General features: G+C 40.9%; 1 protein-coding gene across 3 annotated transcripts in view; it reads right to left on the bottom strand.

The window, feature by feature from the left end:
• Positions 1 to 14981, bottom strand: part of Aoah (acyloxyacyl hydrolase) — a 251423-nt gene that overhangs the window by 79883 nt on the left and 156559 nt on the right. For all 3 annotated transcript variants that reach the window (XM_031359270.1, XM_031359271.1, XM_031359272.1), the window contains one exon: positions 10270 to 10361. In XM_031359270.1, coding sequence (XP_031215130.1) covers positions 10270 to 10361 — 92 coding nt within the window. The remainder of the gene's footprint in view (positions 1 to 10269; positions 10362 to 14981) is intronic.

Below are 14981 nucleotides of genomic sequence, written 5' to 3'. Positions count from 1 at the left end.
TATCAGATATAGGGTTGGTAAAGATCTTTTCCCAATTTGTTGGTTGCTGTTTTGTCCTATTGACAAAGGCTGGTCTTAAATAACAACAAAAACAACAGAAAAACGACATACACATGGAAGCTGGAAAATGCTCTACTCAATCATAACTTGGTCAAGGAAGAAATAAAGAAAGAAATTAAAGCCTTTTTAGAGTTTAATGAAAATGAAGGTACAGCATACCAAAACTTATGAGAGATAATAAAAGCAGTGCTAAGAGGAAAACTCATAACTCTGAGTGCCTCCAAAAAGAAACTGGAGAGTGCATACACTTGCAGCTTGATAGCACATCTGAAAGCTCTAGAATAAAAAGAAGCAAATATACCCAAGAGGAGTAAATTGCAGTAAATAATCAAACCCAAGGCTGAAATCAACCCAATAGAAACAAAAAGAACTATTCAAAGAATCAACCAAACCATGAGCTGGTTCTTTGAGAAAAGCAACAAGATATATAAACCCTTAGCCAGACTAATCAGAGGGCACAGAGACAGTATCCAAATCAACAAAATCAGAAATGAAAAGGGAGATATAACAACAGAAACTGAAGAAATCCAAAAAAACTCATCAGATCCTACTTCAAAAGCCTATACTCAACAAAATTGGAAAATCTGGAGGAAATCGACTATTTTCTAGACAGATACCAGGTACCAAAGTTAAATCAGGATCAGATAAACAATCTAAACAGTCCCATAACCCCTAAAGAAATAGAAGCAGTCATTAATAGTCTCCCAACCAAGAAAAGGCCAGGATCAAACGTGTTCATTGCAAAGTTCTATCAGTCCTCCAAAGAAGACCTAATACCAATACTATTCAAACAACTCCACAAAATAGAAATAGAAGGAACACTACCCAATTTGTTTTATGAAGCCACAATTACTCTGATACCTAAACCACAGAAAGACACAATAAAGAAAGAGAACTTCATACCAATTTCCCTTATGAATATCGATGCATTAATACACAATAAAATTCTCAAAAAATGAATCCAAGAACACATCAAAATGATCATCCATCATGATCAAGTAGACTTCATCCCAGGGATGAAGGAATGGTTCAATATATGGAAATCCATCAATGTAATCCACTATATAAACAAACTAAAACACCCCCCACATGATCATTTCATTAGATGCTGAGAAAGCATTTGACAAAATCCAACATGCCTTCATGATAAAAGTCTTGGAAAGATCAGGGATTCAAGGTCTATACCTAAACATAGTAAAAGCAATATACAGCAAACCAGTAGCCAACAATACACTAACTGGAGAGAAACTTGAAGCAATCCCACTAAAATCAGGGACTAGACAAGAGTACCCATTCAATATAGTACTTGAAGTCCTAGCAAGAGCAATTAGACAACAAAAGGAGGTCAAAAGGATGCAAATTGGAAAGGAAGAAGTCAAATTATCATTATTTGCAGATGATATGATAGTATACTTAAGTGACCTCCAAAACTCTACCAGAGAACTCCTAAACCTGATAAATAACTTTAGCAAAGTGGCTGGATATAAAATTAACTCAAACAAGTCAGTAGTCTTCCTATACTCAAAGGATAAGCAAGCTGAGAAAGAAATTAGGGAAATGACACCCTTTTCAATAGTCACAAATAATATAAAATACCTTAGTGTGACTCTAGCTAAGCAAGTGAAATATCGTATGACAAGAACTTCAAGTCTCAGCCAGGCAGTGGTGGCGCACATCTTTAATCCCAGCACTTGGGAGATATAGGCAGGTGGATCTCTGAGTTCGAGGCCAGCCTGGTCTGTAGAGTGAGTTCCAGGACAGCCAGGGCTACACAGAGAAACCCTGTCTCAAAAAACTAAAACCAAGAACTTCAAGTCTCTGATGAAAGAAATCTAAGATCTCAGAAGATGAAAAGATCTCCCATGCTCATGAATTGGCAGAATTAATATAGTAAAAATGGCCATCTTGCTGAATACAATCTACAGATTCAATGCAATCCCCATCAAAATTCCAACTCAATTCTTCATAGAGTTAGAAAGAGCAATTTGCAAATTCATTTAGAATAACAAAAACTCAGGATAGGAAAAACTATTCTCAACAATAAAAGAACTTCTGGGGGGAATCACCATCCCTGACCTCAAGCTGTATTACAGAGCAATAGTTATAAAAACTGTATGATATTGGTACAGAGACAGGCAGGTAGATCAATGGAATAGAATTGGAGATACAGAAATGAACCCACACACTTATGGTCACTTGATCTTTGACAAAGGAGCTCTCTCAAAGGAAAACTCTCAAGGACTAAACCACCAAAAAAAAGTACCCTTGGAGGGACCCATGGCTCCAGCTGCATATGTAGCAGAGGATGGCCTTGTCTGTCTTTAATGGGAGGAGAGGCCCTTGGTTCTGTGAAAGCTCTATGCACCAGTGTAGGGGAATGCCAGGTTGGCAAGGTGGGAATGGCTGGGTTGGAGGAAGAGCACCCTAATTAAAGCGGGGGTGGGTGGGCGAGGATGGAACCAGGGACTTACAGAGGAAAAACCAGGAAAGGGAATAACATTTGAAATGTAAAAACAAAACAAAACAAAACAAACAAACAAAAACACCAAACCAGGGTATGGGGAGTAGAGCGAGCTGTGAGATCCTGTTGTCTGGACATGACCTGGCTGTTGCACACACATACTCAGAGCAGCTGTGGTTCCCTGAATAAGTCTGACATAAGATCAAGTCAGTTAAGATTCCAGCGGGACAGGGGAGGGCCTCACTAGGACCTACTCTGACCTGAGGTGCTATTGGCAGGTGATGATGGCTGTTGTGGGAGGATGAGCAACTCTTCTTTTGGGATATGGCTAATGGTAGGTTGCTCATGTCCCACTGGTTGACACCACAGCCGTGTACATACATACAGACAGAACTAATTAGACGCAGTAGGTTATAAGAAAGAATGAGTGCTTATGACCCTCAAATATACCTCACTAACGTAGGAAGCATTTGGTTCCTGTCATTCGATAAATGCTGAAACACCAGGCAGTTACTGTTGTTAACTGTTGGGTTCACTTATTTTCCTGTGAAGGAAGGGTATGGACACAGTGCTAATAGTCATGGCAGTAATGACAGGGGGATGTTTTTGTTGATGTTCTTAGAGCCATCCAGTATCTCACATGCAGGACTTACTGTATGCAAGCCTGTCCTTACTGCTCACAAACTCTGCCTTTGTCAAACATAGGTCTGAGAATGTTTCATGTTGTCTACCTCTTATCTTAAAAGGACAGGTTGGCTAAGACTTGAAAAAGACATGTGAGTAGAGGAGAATGAGCAGTCCTTTTCCTCAAGAAGTGGCTGCAAAGCAGCTAAAGCCTGACATACAGCAGGATCCTTTTCCTTCTACCACTGAACGTGCAAGAGGCCAAGAAGGCATAGTTTCCATCCTGGGTAGGAGATACAGAGGGGCATCTTGTAACAGAGAATGCAGGCTTTGTTCCACTCTGCTGTGAATGCTTTGGGATTTTAGATGTTGCTTTCAAATGAGACACCCCGCCCCACTAGCGCATATTTTGGTACTGCTTTTCATCTTAAAGATAGGATTTTTGTTGTTGTTGCACAAAACTGTGTTTGAAAGTTATCTGCACTCGGGTAGTCTTTCTTATCTTATAAAAATACTTTTCGTTTACACTTAAGTCTCCTTTCCACTATCTAGCTGCCAACGCCTGCCGTTGCTTTATCCCATTTACTTAGCTGGTTCTTGAGTCACACTGGAGAAAAAAAGAAAAATCACATTATTCTAAGGCCAGCTGCTTACTGAATTTCTGAAGCTCGAGTGAGGGGAACAGATATTTTTAATAGCAACACAATTAAAGGAACTCAAAATACATTAGGACTGAGGGGTCATGTTCGGGTTTTGAGGTATGTTGGTGCTATCATTTGTCTTCAGCTGTGAGAGACAAACTATATTCTGAGAGGGTAAACCAGTTGACAGAGAAGGGAAAGATAGAAGCCTCTCTTATGAACTTCATGCTTGTACTTTTATGAGGTATATTGTTAAATACTATTGCTCGTACTCGCTGCAAGGCTGAGTATAGATGCCAGAGAGCACATTCGCAAGGTCCTGAATGAAGAACTCTACGAAGTCTGAAGTCTGTCCTAAGTGTCCAAACTACACCTCCCACTGGTCTATACTACTGCTCTTTAAATTATCTATCTATCTATCTATCTATCTATCTATCTATCTATCTATCTATCTATCTATTATTTTTGTAGTGCTAGGTATCAGACACAATGTCTCTGTCTGCTTTCCTCCGCTGTGACTAAACACTGACCAAATGCAGCCTGGGGAGAAAAGACTCACAATCCACTGAGGAAAGCCAAGATAGGAACTCCAGGCAAGAACCCCGAGGCAGGAACTGAAGCGGAGACCATGGAGGAATGTTGCTTAGTGGCCTTTCCTCCATACCCAGCCCAGCCTTCTTTCTTATACAACTCAGAACCACCTGCTCAGGGACGGCACTGAGCCTCTGAGCTCCAACAGTGGACTGGGATTTCCCACATCAGTCAAGAAAATGTCCTAGAGACTTGCTTATAGGCAATATTCTAGGAAAATCTCATCAATTGAGGTTCTCTCTTCCCAGACAACTCTAGCTTGTGTCCAGATGACAAAATACCAGCTAGGTCACTCAGAAATTCGTACATTCTAGCTAAGTGAGTGACCTCAATATTTTTTATTTGTCTTCTTTCTACCAGAAAGAACCTCAACCAGACATTAATTTGTCGTGGATATTAATTTGTCTTGTCCAGAGGAGCCTGGTTCAATTCCCAGCAACCACATGGCAGCTCACAACTGTTTATAACTCCAGCTCCAGGAGATCTGACACCCTCACACAAACATACATACAAGCAAAACAGCAATGCATAAAAGATTTTTAAAAAGAATAATCTTCTCGCATAGATTATCTGCAGGTATAAGTTACATGATGGCGTATAAGATGGTTTAAGAGTAGTGCCATCCGTTAGGGGTGTATCGAATGGTGATACACACTGAGAGTGTCAGCTCCTAACTTTTCTCCTTACTGGAGGAATCAATTGTAACTGAGACCCCAAGCAGAGGATTTTCTTTTTAATAAATAGGAGTTAGCCTGTTTATCATTCTAGCTGAATGACAGGGACCACAGGTGTAATACTTAGGAACAGTTACTGAAAAGATAGCCAGAGGCCCACAGTGTGCAGAGGCACAAGTTTCAAGCACAAGAATAGCCAGCTATGCAGTGTGTCATTAACTGCCTTAGAAATATGGCAGACAGCACGCAGAGTCCCACTGAGTAAGCAGCACTAGCAGGCAGGTTTTTATAGATAACAATACTCAGAACAAGGATGACTTCCACACAACTCACAGCTGGATGGCATTTCCAGAATGAAATGTTGCTATGGTTTTAATTTGTTCCCAGAAAGTTCATGGACTGGAAACTTAATCCCCAAATTCACTTGTTGATGGTATTTAGAGAAGGTGCTTTAGGGAGATAACTAGGGTTGGGTAAAGTCGCAAGAATGGAGATGCTGTGGTGGAATCAGTGGTTTTATAAGAAGAGACTTGAGTTAATAGGCTGCCTGGGACTAGTCATGTAATGCCCTCCCTTGCTACATAAGAACACAATAAGAAGGCCCACCACTGAAGCCAGCACCTTCACCTTGGACTTCCTTGTCTCCTAAATGATGAGAAATAAGTATATTTTAGAAAGGATGGATAAATGAGGGACTGGAATAGAGGATTAAGTGGGAGGGAAAAGAGAGAAAGGGATAAGAGAGATTACAAGGAGAAACAGCTAAAATTAAGATAAATATTGAAGAGGCAGAGCCTCAACTGGCCTTCTCGTCATCAAGTGAAGCTTTCAGAACCAGGATTGGGTACATCTTGTTGGGTTCTTGGCTAAAGGGTCCCAGGAAAACCCCCAAACAACACAGGCTGTTGTCAAGATATAGGTTGCTCTCCAGAAACTGACAGCACGGCCCCATTGCTGAAGGCAACATCTAGGCAGCTCACTGAACACGCAAAATTCAAGTTGGTGCCTACAGAGAACTTTCATTTCTACATTCTAGAGTCTTTGGCAGAGGGAGACACTTTGTACACTGTGAAGAACCAGCGTGTCTCCATTTTAGGCTTAAAGGTCATCGTATAGTACCAGACAAAAACTAGGTTCATTTCTGTTTATGATTAAACCCCTGTTCCTCAAGGACTGGGCCATTCCCCCAGACCCCCATTTAACTTTAACTACAAATGATTCTGTACTGCATGCTCTAGGAATGGCAATCATAGTTTCAAAAAGTTGTTTATAACCACTTTGCGAGGCTACTTCTGTTTCAAAAGGTTATATGAGTACCCACGATATGACTCCCTTGTTATGACTGGCTGTTGAGATAGATAACCTTGGCTTGACCAGCTGCTATCGTCTGTCTGCTCTTGTAATGCTGCCATCTTCCCCATTTGGAAACCTCCTACCCCTGAGTTACAAAAGCCCTGGATTCATTGTTAGAAGCTGACTCCCCTATTTCTGCCTTCACTATTGATATTAACAGGGTCCCCATTCTCTCTATTGTTTAGCTTGCAGACTTGTCTCCAAAGTCCTCATATGTGTACTTGTATTTCTCAGGTAAAATGAGATTTGTGTTCCTATGGTGCAGACTGTTTTCCAAACCAATAGACCACAAAGACCTTCTGAAAACCAGGTGGACTTGATTTGGTGAAAGAGGCTTTCCAAACGAGCTTTCCACAAGAACATTAAAACTTGTAACAATGCGTTTATGCTAAATGTTAATCATGAAAGTTTCACTTCTGTTAAGCTTTGCTTTGCTTGCAAAAGTCATAAAGGGCCCATGTAAGAATTCCTCTGCTACAGTTTGGATGCCATTTCATCCTCCCACTAAGGGGACTGTAAGCTTGGCTTGGCCATAAAAATACAATTTTTGCCTTGCAATATCTTGGTGTGTTACCTCATGGTTTTTGGCACCATAACTTTTGTCACATCCTAGGTTGACCACTCAAACCCTGGTTTATGGAGAGGCAGACTGTGTGTACAAATAAAATAGCTTGCTTTAATTGGTTGACCATGATGATTTGGGTTGATGGTCTTTCTCCTCCAATCTTTGGGATTAACAAGTACCAATGGAGAAATGTAAACACCAAGCCGATCATAAACTCTTTAATCTATAATGATGTCCTGCCTGCAAGATATTTTAGTGCAATGGTGGAACAAAGCTTGTGGGAGTAACTAAGCAATATCTGATTTGATTTAGGGTCCACTCCATGAGATGGAACCTGTATGTGACACTGCTTGGGTGACCAAGAACCTGAGACTAGATAATCCAGAGACTTAGAGTAAAACCAAATACTACTGTTCTAAAAAAAACAAAAACAAAAACAAAAAACAAAAAATACCAAGCAAACAAAACAATACAAATCAATACAAAGCAAAACACAATGTAGTATAATGTGTATAGTTAGATTTAGGAAAAACCACTGCTAGTGTGTTTGAGTTATATGTGGAAAGAAATGAGGAAGCAGGTTTGTACAATTTTCTGGAACTCAAGGCAGGAACCTAGAGGCAGGAACTGAAGTAGAGGCCATAGAAGAATGCTACTTACCTGCTTATTCCACATAGTTTGCTCAGTTTGCTTTCTTCTACCACCTGGAACCATCTACTCAGGGGTAGCATCTGATACCTAGCTCCATAAAGTTCTACAAATTGCTTCATTTTACATTCTGAGTGGCTCTAGTGTTGGGGTGTCTCACAGATCTCACAGCCATCAGGGAGACAGTGTGCACAAGGTGAAGAGTGAAACTCGAGTCAGCACCATCTTTGCAGGATCTGGGTCAAGACTTCCAGAGACTTCCAGACCGTCAAAGACTGGCCACCTTCCACTGACTGTCAAAGACTGACCACCTTCCACTGACCATCAAAGACTGGCCACCTGGTTTACACTTCTTGCACATTTAAGCATAGTAAGACTTTTGAAAAATGTTTTTACATGGCAATCTTCTTATCCCAACAAAGCTTTAGGCATAGCTACAGAGAAACTCTCTAGCAAGACAGCAACATACCTGTAACCTTTTCAATAAGAAAGAATTCTATTGCCTGAGAAGCAGAGCTCAGGGCTAGGGTCTAGAGGCAGGATCTGGGCTAAGCATAAGGACAGATTGTATAGGTGGAGGATGGAAAGCACATAGGACCTCTTCCACAGGGATAGGTTCCATTCACCCCAAGACAAAATTCAGTATTAGGCACTAAAAAAGGCAGAGGATATTGGGGAAATCAGGTAGAGCTGGCTCTGTAGACTAGCAAAGGATCACCAGGTTGTGTGACCACATTCACTGGTGAGCCAGGTGTCCAGGATTCATTTCCTTCCATTGAAGAAATAGGCCAGAATAATTAAGAATCTCAGCTTCTCCAATGCCTCTCTAAGCTGTACTTCCTACAGATCTAGTAAAGATGTAAACTACTTAGTGTTAAACACCAGCCTGGTATTTCCTTCTTGGCAACTTCCTGAGGTTAAAGGATGGCTGAAATTTATACTATTCCTCTATGAATTCAAGCTTGCAAGCGAAGAAAGAGAAACCCAAACAGTTCTTGGTATTATTAACACATAAACATCAACTAAGGAAAATTTCCATGTATTTCCATACACAGGTAACTGGACTGAGTTGCACTTTACTTACATTTTCCAAGACCATCTACTCAAAGTGACAGTGGCTGGAGAGACTCACTTTCATATGAAAGTAGCAATGTACGGTGGGAGCTCTGAGTTGGGGGCCCTTCCTTTCCTACCCTACCCACTTGTATTAGTTGTGTGACCTTGGTCAAGCTTTTAAATATGCCTACTTTGACTTTAGATCCTTAGCTGCGAAGTGAAATAAAACAAGATAATCTCTGTGGAACTCTGTATGGTGTGTGGCATATAGCTACTTCTGACTTCTCATAAGGATTACCCTCTACTAACACCACTTACTAACTATTAGAAATTTTACATGAATGACAACTAGGTTTAAAAACAGTTAAGTTTCACAGTGAAGCAAACTGAAAAGGCAGATTTCCATTTCTTATCTTCACAGATAGGTCTTACAGAATCATGAGTGTGTTTTCTTAAAAGTTGGTTATATTTTCTGGTTTCTTCTGTTTTGGAGACTGGGTTCCTTGTCATGTACCTCAAGAAGTTGTTGATAACTTTCATGAGCACTTTCCCACAGGAGTCAAACCTGCATTGGCAAATCTACCCTGGGTTGCTATTGTATTCTCCTTGTCTCATCTACCTTGCTATTGCAGTTGACTGCAAGAAAGGACGCACCTCCTATGGTATCCATGTCTGATTGGCGATAACTGTTTAATGAGTACTTTTTAAAGTGAATGAGTATAGGTAACCAACACATTACTTATCAGAAGTGATAGTTTTTGTAAAATCAAAAAAATTACTTGTTAAAACTACAAATGGCAGACTCTTGAGATTCTACTGTTTGCACTTTGGGTAAATGAGGTATGTTCACATTTATCCTCCTATCTTTACCATGGCCTGACTTCTGGTGCCCTCTGGTTCTCTGGGCTGATGCTTGAGCTGGAAATGGCTGGCCATGTCATTGCTTCTCCCGCTCTTCTACTTACATAAAGAAGGTTCTCAACACGGTAATATTCCCTATAGTTATTGCCAATTGTAAATATTGGTATGTTGGGAGAGATGTTACATCTCATACCTGGAACTTTCTATCATGAAGGCATGCTTGTAAACCTCCATAGCATCTTAGATGTCCCTGCTGGGTGTGGTCCTGGGATACACACTTTGGTCAACATCTATCATATGGAACAAACTGACTTATTGGAGTATGGCCTATGTTCAAACCCAGAGCACTCAAGCTAGGATAATTCCCAGACCCACATGATTTCCCAATTAATTTTATCTATTATTTTTGTTAATATTAGTTCCTAGAATCAAACATCAAGTAAACTGCTCTGTCTCTTGAATCAGAAAAATTCACTAGTGTGCTTGAGTATTTTCTATTGAATGTAAATTGTAGCCCCCAGTAGGAACATTTCTTCCTCATTGTAGACCAGACCTTGTTGCAGTGGCTGGGCCACATCAGTGGCACATTTTGTATATGTCATTCATGGTCTAGAAGCAACTCAAAATAATTTTCATTTTAATATCTTGGGAGCAAGCTCCAGATCTTATTCTCTCCATATACAGGTGAGCTACAGTGTGTATGTGCGCAAATAGTATGGGAGTATGCCAACATACCCACTCGTGGAGTCCAGAAATCCAGTTACACCAGAGAATTGGGGCCAGTTGAGCTCATCGCTAATAGTGGATGGCAAGTTGAAGAAGGAATTCTAAAGGGAAGAAGCAATAAAGTAGTAATTATTCAATGGACATTTGGCACTTAAAGAAGATGGTCCACCTGTGACTGCCACCCAAGAATTCACAATAGCCAGAATCACTGGCTGCCATTAGTCCTCTGAAGCGAGAGGAGCACGTGGAGCCCCACACAGCTGAGAGAAATGCCTTGGAACAGGGAACCTTTCAACATCTCTTCGATTGAGAAGATCAAAAAGTTGACTGCTTAAAACGTAATTGTCCCCAAAATAATATTGGTAGTCAAGCAAGAATGTCCCTAGTCAATAATGTGATATATCTGACCCTGGGAGTCTGAAGCACTTCTGAGAATCAGATTGTGGCTTCTTTCCTCATAATATACAGCTATATTCAATATGACCTATTGTGGGAACTGAAAACAAAATGGGCTGTCTTTTCCATCAGAGGGTTAAACAAGGCAAAACTCCAGTTTAAAAACTACAAAGAAACCATTCAGCAAATATTCAAATTCTTCCCTGATAGGCACATTTTGAAATCAATATATGTGCTCAAGGATGCGCGCCGTTCTTATTGGCTGCACTTCTTTGAGTTAGCCAATCACATAGGAGTGTGAAGCCAACCTCTGACCACTCAGAGTGAGGCACAGGACCTCTCTGAATTAGGAATAAAAACTACTGTTGGATGTGTCATTTTCTGGGGACCCAAGATCCATTTCTCGCACTGTCATCTCAGCAGATTTGCACACCTGCTGTGGTGTGAATATGGTTTGTAACCTCTGAAACTCATATTAGAATTCAATTCCCAGGGTAAGGCATCCAGAGAACAAAACATAACAAGGTGGACTATGCCATATAGAGGTAGAATTTTTGGAAGGTAATTAGGGTCTGATAAGGCCACTAGGGAGAAAATCTGTGATTGAATACTGCCAGCTGTATAAGTAAGGGCACATATATGACTACCATAGAGTCACACACACGGAGGCTCTTGGTCACCATGTGATGTTTCATATCACCTCAGCACTGCCAGCAAGGGCACCATTACTACATGGAGCCTCTAGACCTTGAGCTTCCAGATACAGAAGCTAAAACCAACTGCTATATAGTGTGTCTTGTCTGCAGAAGTAATTAGCAATAGAGAATGGACATATGCCCCTTGTGGCTATTGCAGAATGCTGAGAGCACGTGACCTGGATGGAATGTTGGTACAAGAATGCTCATTTGCTTGTATGAACTCGAGGAAGAAATTGGTGTCCAGCTATGACTGCTTTTAAAAATGGCTCCTAGCACAAAGCCTTCTAGGGACCTAATTTCTAGGAAGTGCTTACCTAAATAGATTTTGGACACCACCTATGTTGATTGATTTGCCAAAATTAGCCAAGAAACAAGCAGGTGTTTAACTACAGCCATGGCCCTGTCTTGTGTTGCATATTTCTCCCATCTTGACATTTACTTCAAGGTGGTTTCCAGCGTGATGTGTGGAGGTGGGGGTGGGGTGGGGCTGAAGAGGAAGGGCATGGCCAGGAAGGGTTGGCTTCTTGACATACATCTGGCCTGATTGTGAGTTACCTCTTTCAGAGGCATAGAAATGAATTGAGGCCCTTAGGCTATCTCGGAGGAACATGACATCCCTAACTAAAGCTTGGTTGCCCTTTGGTGCTTTGCTGGCACACTTTCTCCTCTAAACTCTTGTATTACCTTGACTCAGCTACTCTGCCTTACAGTTCTATTTCTTCTCCCACCATGGAACAAAAACCTTCCTCTGTCTGTTATGTTTTTCCCCTATAACTTTTTGCTTACAATGTATGTTTACTGTAGGATTTGAGAGTATTCAATTCTGCTAGAGAAGGCAAGAAAGGCAAATAGAATGCATAAAGCTCTTAAGCCGTATTAAGCAGAGATATGAGTAAGCAAATGGCTTGTGAGATACAGGTAGAATTTCTGATCTGGTTAGCCATAAGGCATGATAAAAATTAAGAGGGAAATGTACTCCTCCCCTCCCCTACTCCCTCACCCATTTCTGTGTCCATAAAGTGGTGATTCCAACTTGGAAACCCCAATTGAACTAGATTTTAGGGTCTGATGGAACTGTTCCTTTCTTATAAAGGCAGGAATGAGATGAGAAGTTTGCTACCACCCATGGGGAGACCTGTCTTAAAATAATAGAGGAGGAGAAGGGCATTTTGAAACGTGCCAGCAATGGAAGGGTTTCACCCTGGGAACCAGATCTATCTGCCACATCCAGTTCTGCAAATGCAACACAACTCTATGATTTGAATACAGCAGTTGGCGATACAGCTTCCATACTCCATGTGGGCACTGTTCTGTGCCCCCAACATTCCCTCCTCTCATTTTTCTCTAGAGAACTGGGCCTCAATTACTTGCACAGTTCCTGAATTCCTTGCAAGTATCCAGGAAGCTCAAATGGCTCTGACGTCACTCTATTAGCATTTAAGCTGTGGTGCACAGCAGCTGGTGCTGAATTGCAGCTGGAACCCCAGTGAGTTTGCATTCCATGGCTATAGTCCAGGCTAGATGTATCCATTTAACCCTGGTGATTTGAATAACTTCAAAATAATGCAGAGATCTGTTTTCCTCATTGAATGTTTTAGACTTCACTCGTGGCATTTTGGCAAGGCCTGGCTGTTTGTAGAGGCTTGTCAGGAAGGTGCTAGCAGTTCCTCAGGTTCAATATGTTCTGACTCAGCAGAGCTTTGGGGAAGATCCAAAGACAGGGTGAGGAATGGGATAGCCAATGGAAGGACCAATGCAGTGTGAAGCATGCGCTTAGGATGGGCCACCCCTTGCCAAGGGGATCATCCCAGGCTTCAAGGAATGTAGTTTCTTGTTAGATAACATAAATCATTTGAGTAGTCCAACTGCAGCCTCCACAGATTCATGCCCCCTTCTTTAGCAAACTTGATAGATAAACATGAAAGCAATAGCCATTAATAACCAATGTGTGAAAGTCCTTAACAAAAGGAGAACATTTAAATCATATTACGCACTAAAAGTCACATTCATGCAACATTATACCCAAGACATTTTTGGCATTTACAGCAGGAGAACCACAAATGAAGATTTCCCTCATCAAATCCTACTTATTTCTCACGAGCATTGATCTTCTCTAATGTTTCCTAAATGTATCTGAAATCATATAAGTGAAAAGACAATGTTTACCAAGAAAAATTTCAGTCAAAAGAACTCATGATGCTCAGTGAGAGTCAGGCTGATTACTGCACTGCTTGGAGTTTTCCAAAGACCTGACTAAATGTATATATCATAACTGACATACATCTACTACTCTGTATAGTAGTCTCATTTAACATTGTTCTCTGTGTGTTTTAATATATTGAGAAAAGCACTTTTTTTTTATTTTTAATAATCATTAAAAGTACAATAATTTGGATTCTTGACTAGTTTTTAAAGAGTATTTTTTACTTGTTCTTTGACAATTTCACAAACGTATACAATGTTATATTCAGAATATCCAACCAAAATCATCCTTGGTTCATGCCTGTTAGAAGCCATCATATTAGCAAGCTGGTATTATGTTCCTTTGAAGCTTTGTTAAGTGAGAACAATGACAACAATTGCTCGTTATTTGGCTCTTTTAATCTTGCAATGTCAGAGGAAGATCTTTGGTGGCATTTGGTTTGCTGACTGACCCTCCATATCCTGTAAGCAGCTTTCCCAGAATATTCTCTTTCCTAACGTGCCTAACTGGGCTAGACATGATTATTTGAATACAACAGCTTGAGACACAGCTGTACTATTTTTCAAATATTTTCAAATTGTCATGTGAAGGGATATGCAGGTAACCATTATCAGGAAAGGATAGGAACATATCAGTTAGGTAGGTCATTTATATTTACTTACCAGGAATGAAACTGTTAAAGAATACAAAGAGAGATTGTTGCTTTAGAAAAAAAGGAAATAGCTGTTGTGCTGGTGTCTCGATAACATAGACAGCCTCAAGTCTGAATGAGCAGAATCAAAAAAACTGTTGAGACCATAGGTCTCTGAACTCCACAGGCCTGCAGTTCCCTCATCGTCCTGGTGGTGTATGTGAGTTTCTCTTGTTAAAGGTTTTCAGTCCCGGAGTACCACCGTACTGCTAGCTGCTTGTTCAAGTTCTCCACCAGTGTTACTCCTGGACTGTCTTTTCTTATACAAACATCAGATTATCCAACTTTTAGAGACCCCCTTTACTTTCTTGCAAACTTCCCTGCCCTAACCCTATTCCTTTAGGCTTTGCTACATAAGTGTGTTCTGTAGCCAAATGGTACCCGGTGGTGAACATGCTAGAATGCGCTGTTTTCCAAGTGAGGCTTGTATTTTTCAGACAGAGTAGTAAAGTAACTATCACCGAATTCCCCTTACATGCCAGTGACAAGACAGGGTATACGCACAAATTGTTTAACTTAATAAGAGACTTAATAACAGAAGAATTTCCTTCTCCCTTTCCTTCCTTCTCTGCCCTCTCCTAGAACATCTCAGCTGGGTCTCTTGGCTCATAGATGTATTCCCAGGCAGAAGGACTGAGAGTCTGAGGCCAGTCTGGGCTACACTGAACCTCTGTCTCACCACCACCACCACCACCACCAACACCCCACACCCCACTACCACCCCACACCACCA

This window comes from Mastomys coucha, unplaced genomic scaffold (assembly GCF_008632895.1).
Source record: "Mastomys coucha isolate ucsf_1 unplaced genomic scaffold, UCSF_Mcou_1 pScaffold7, whole genome shotgun sequence".
NCBI lineage: Eukaryota > Metazoa > Chordata > Mammalia > Rodentia > Muridae > Mastomys > Mastomys coucha.
The sequence above is the reverse complement of the archived record's forward strand: the minus strand, read 5'-3'. Positions and strand labels throughout refer to the sequence as shown.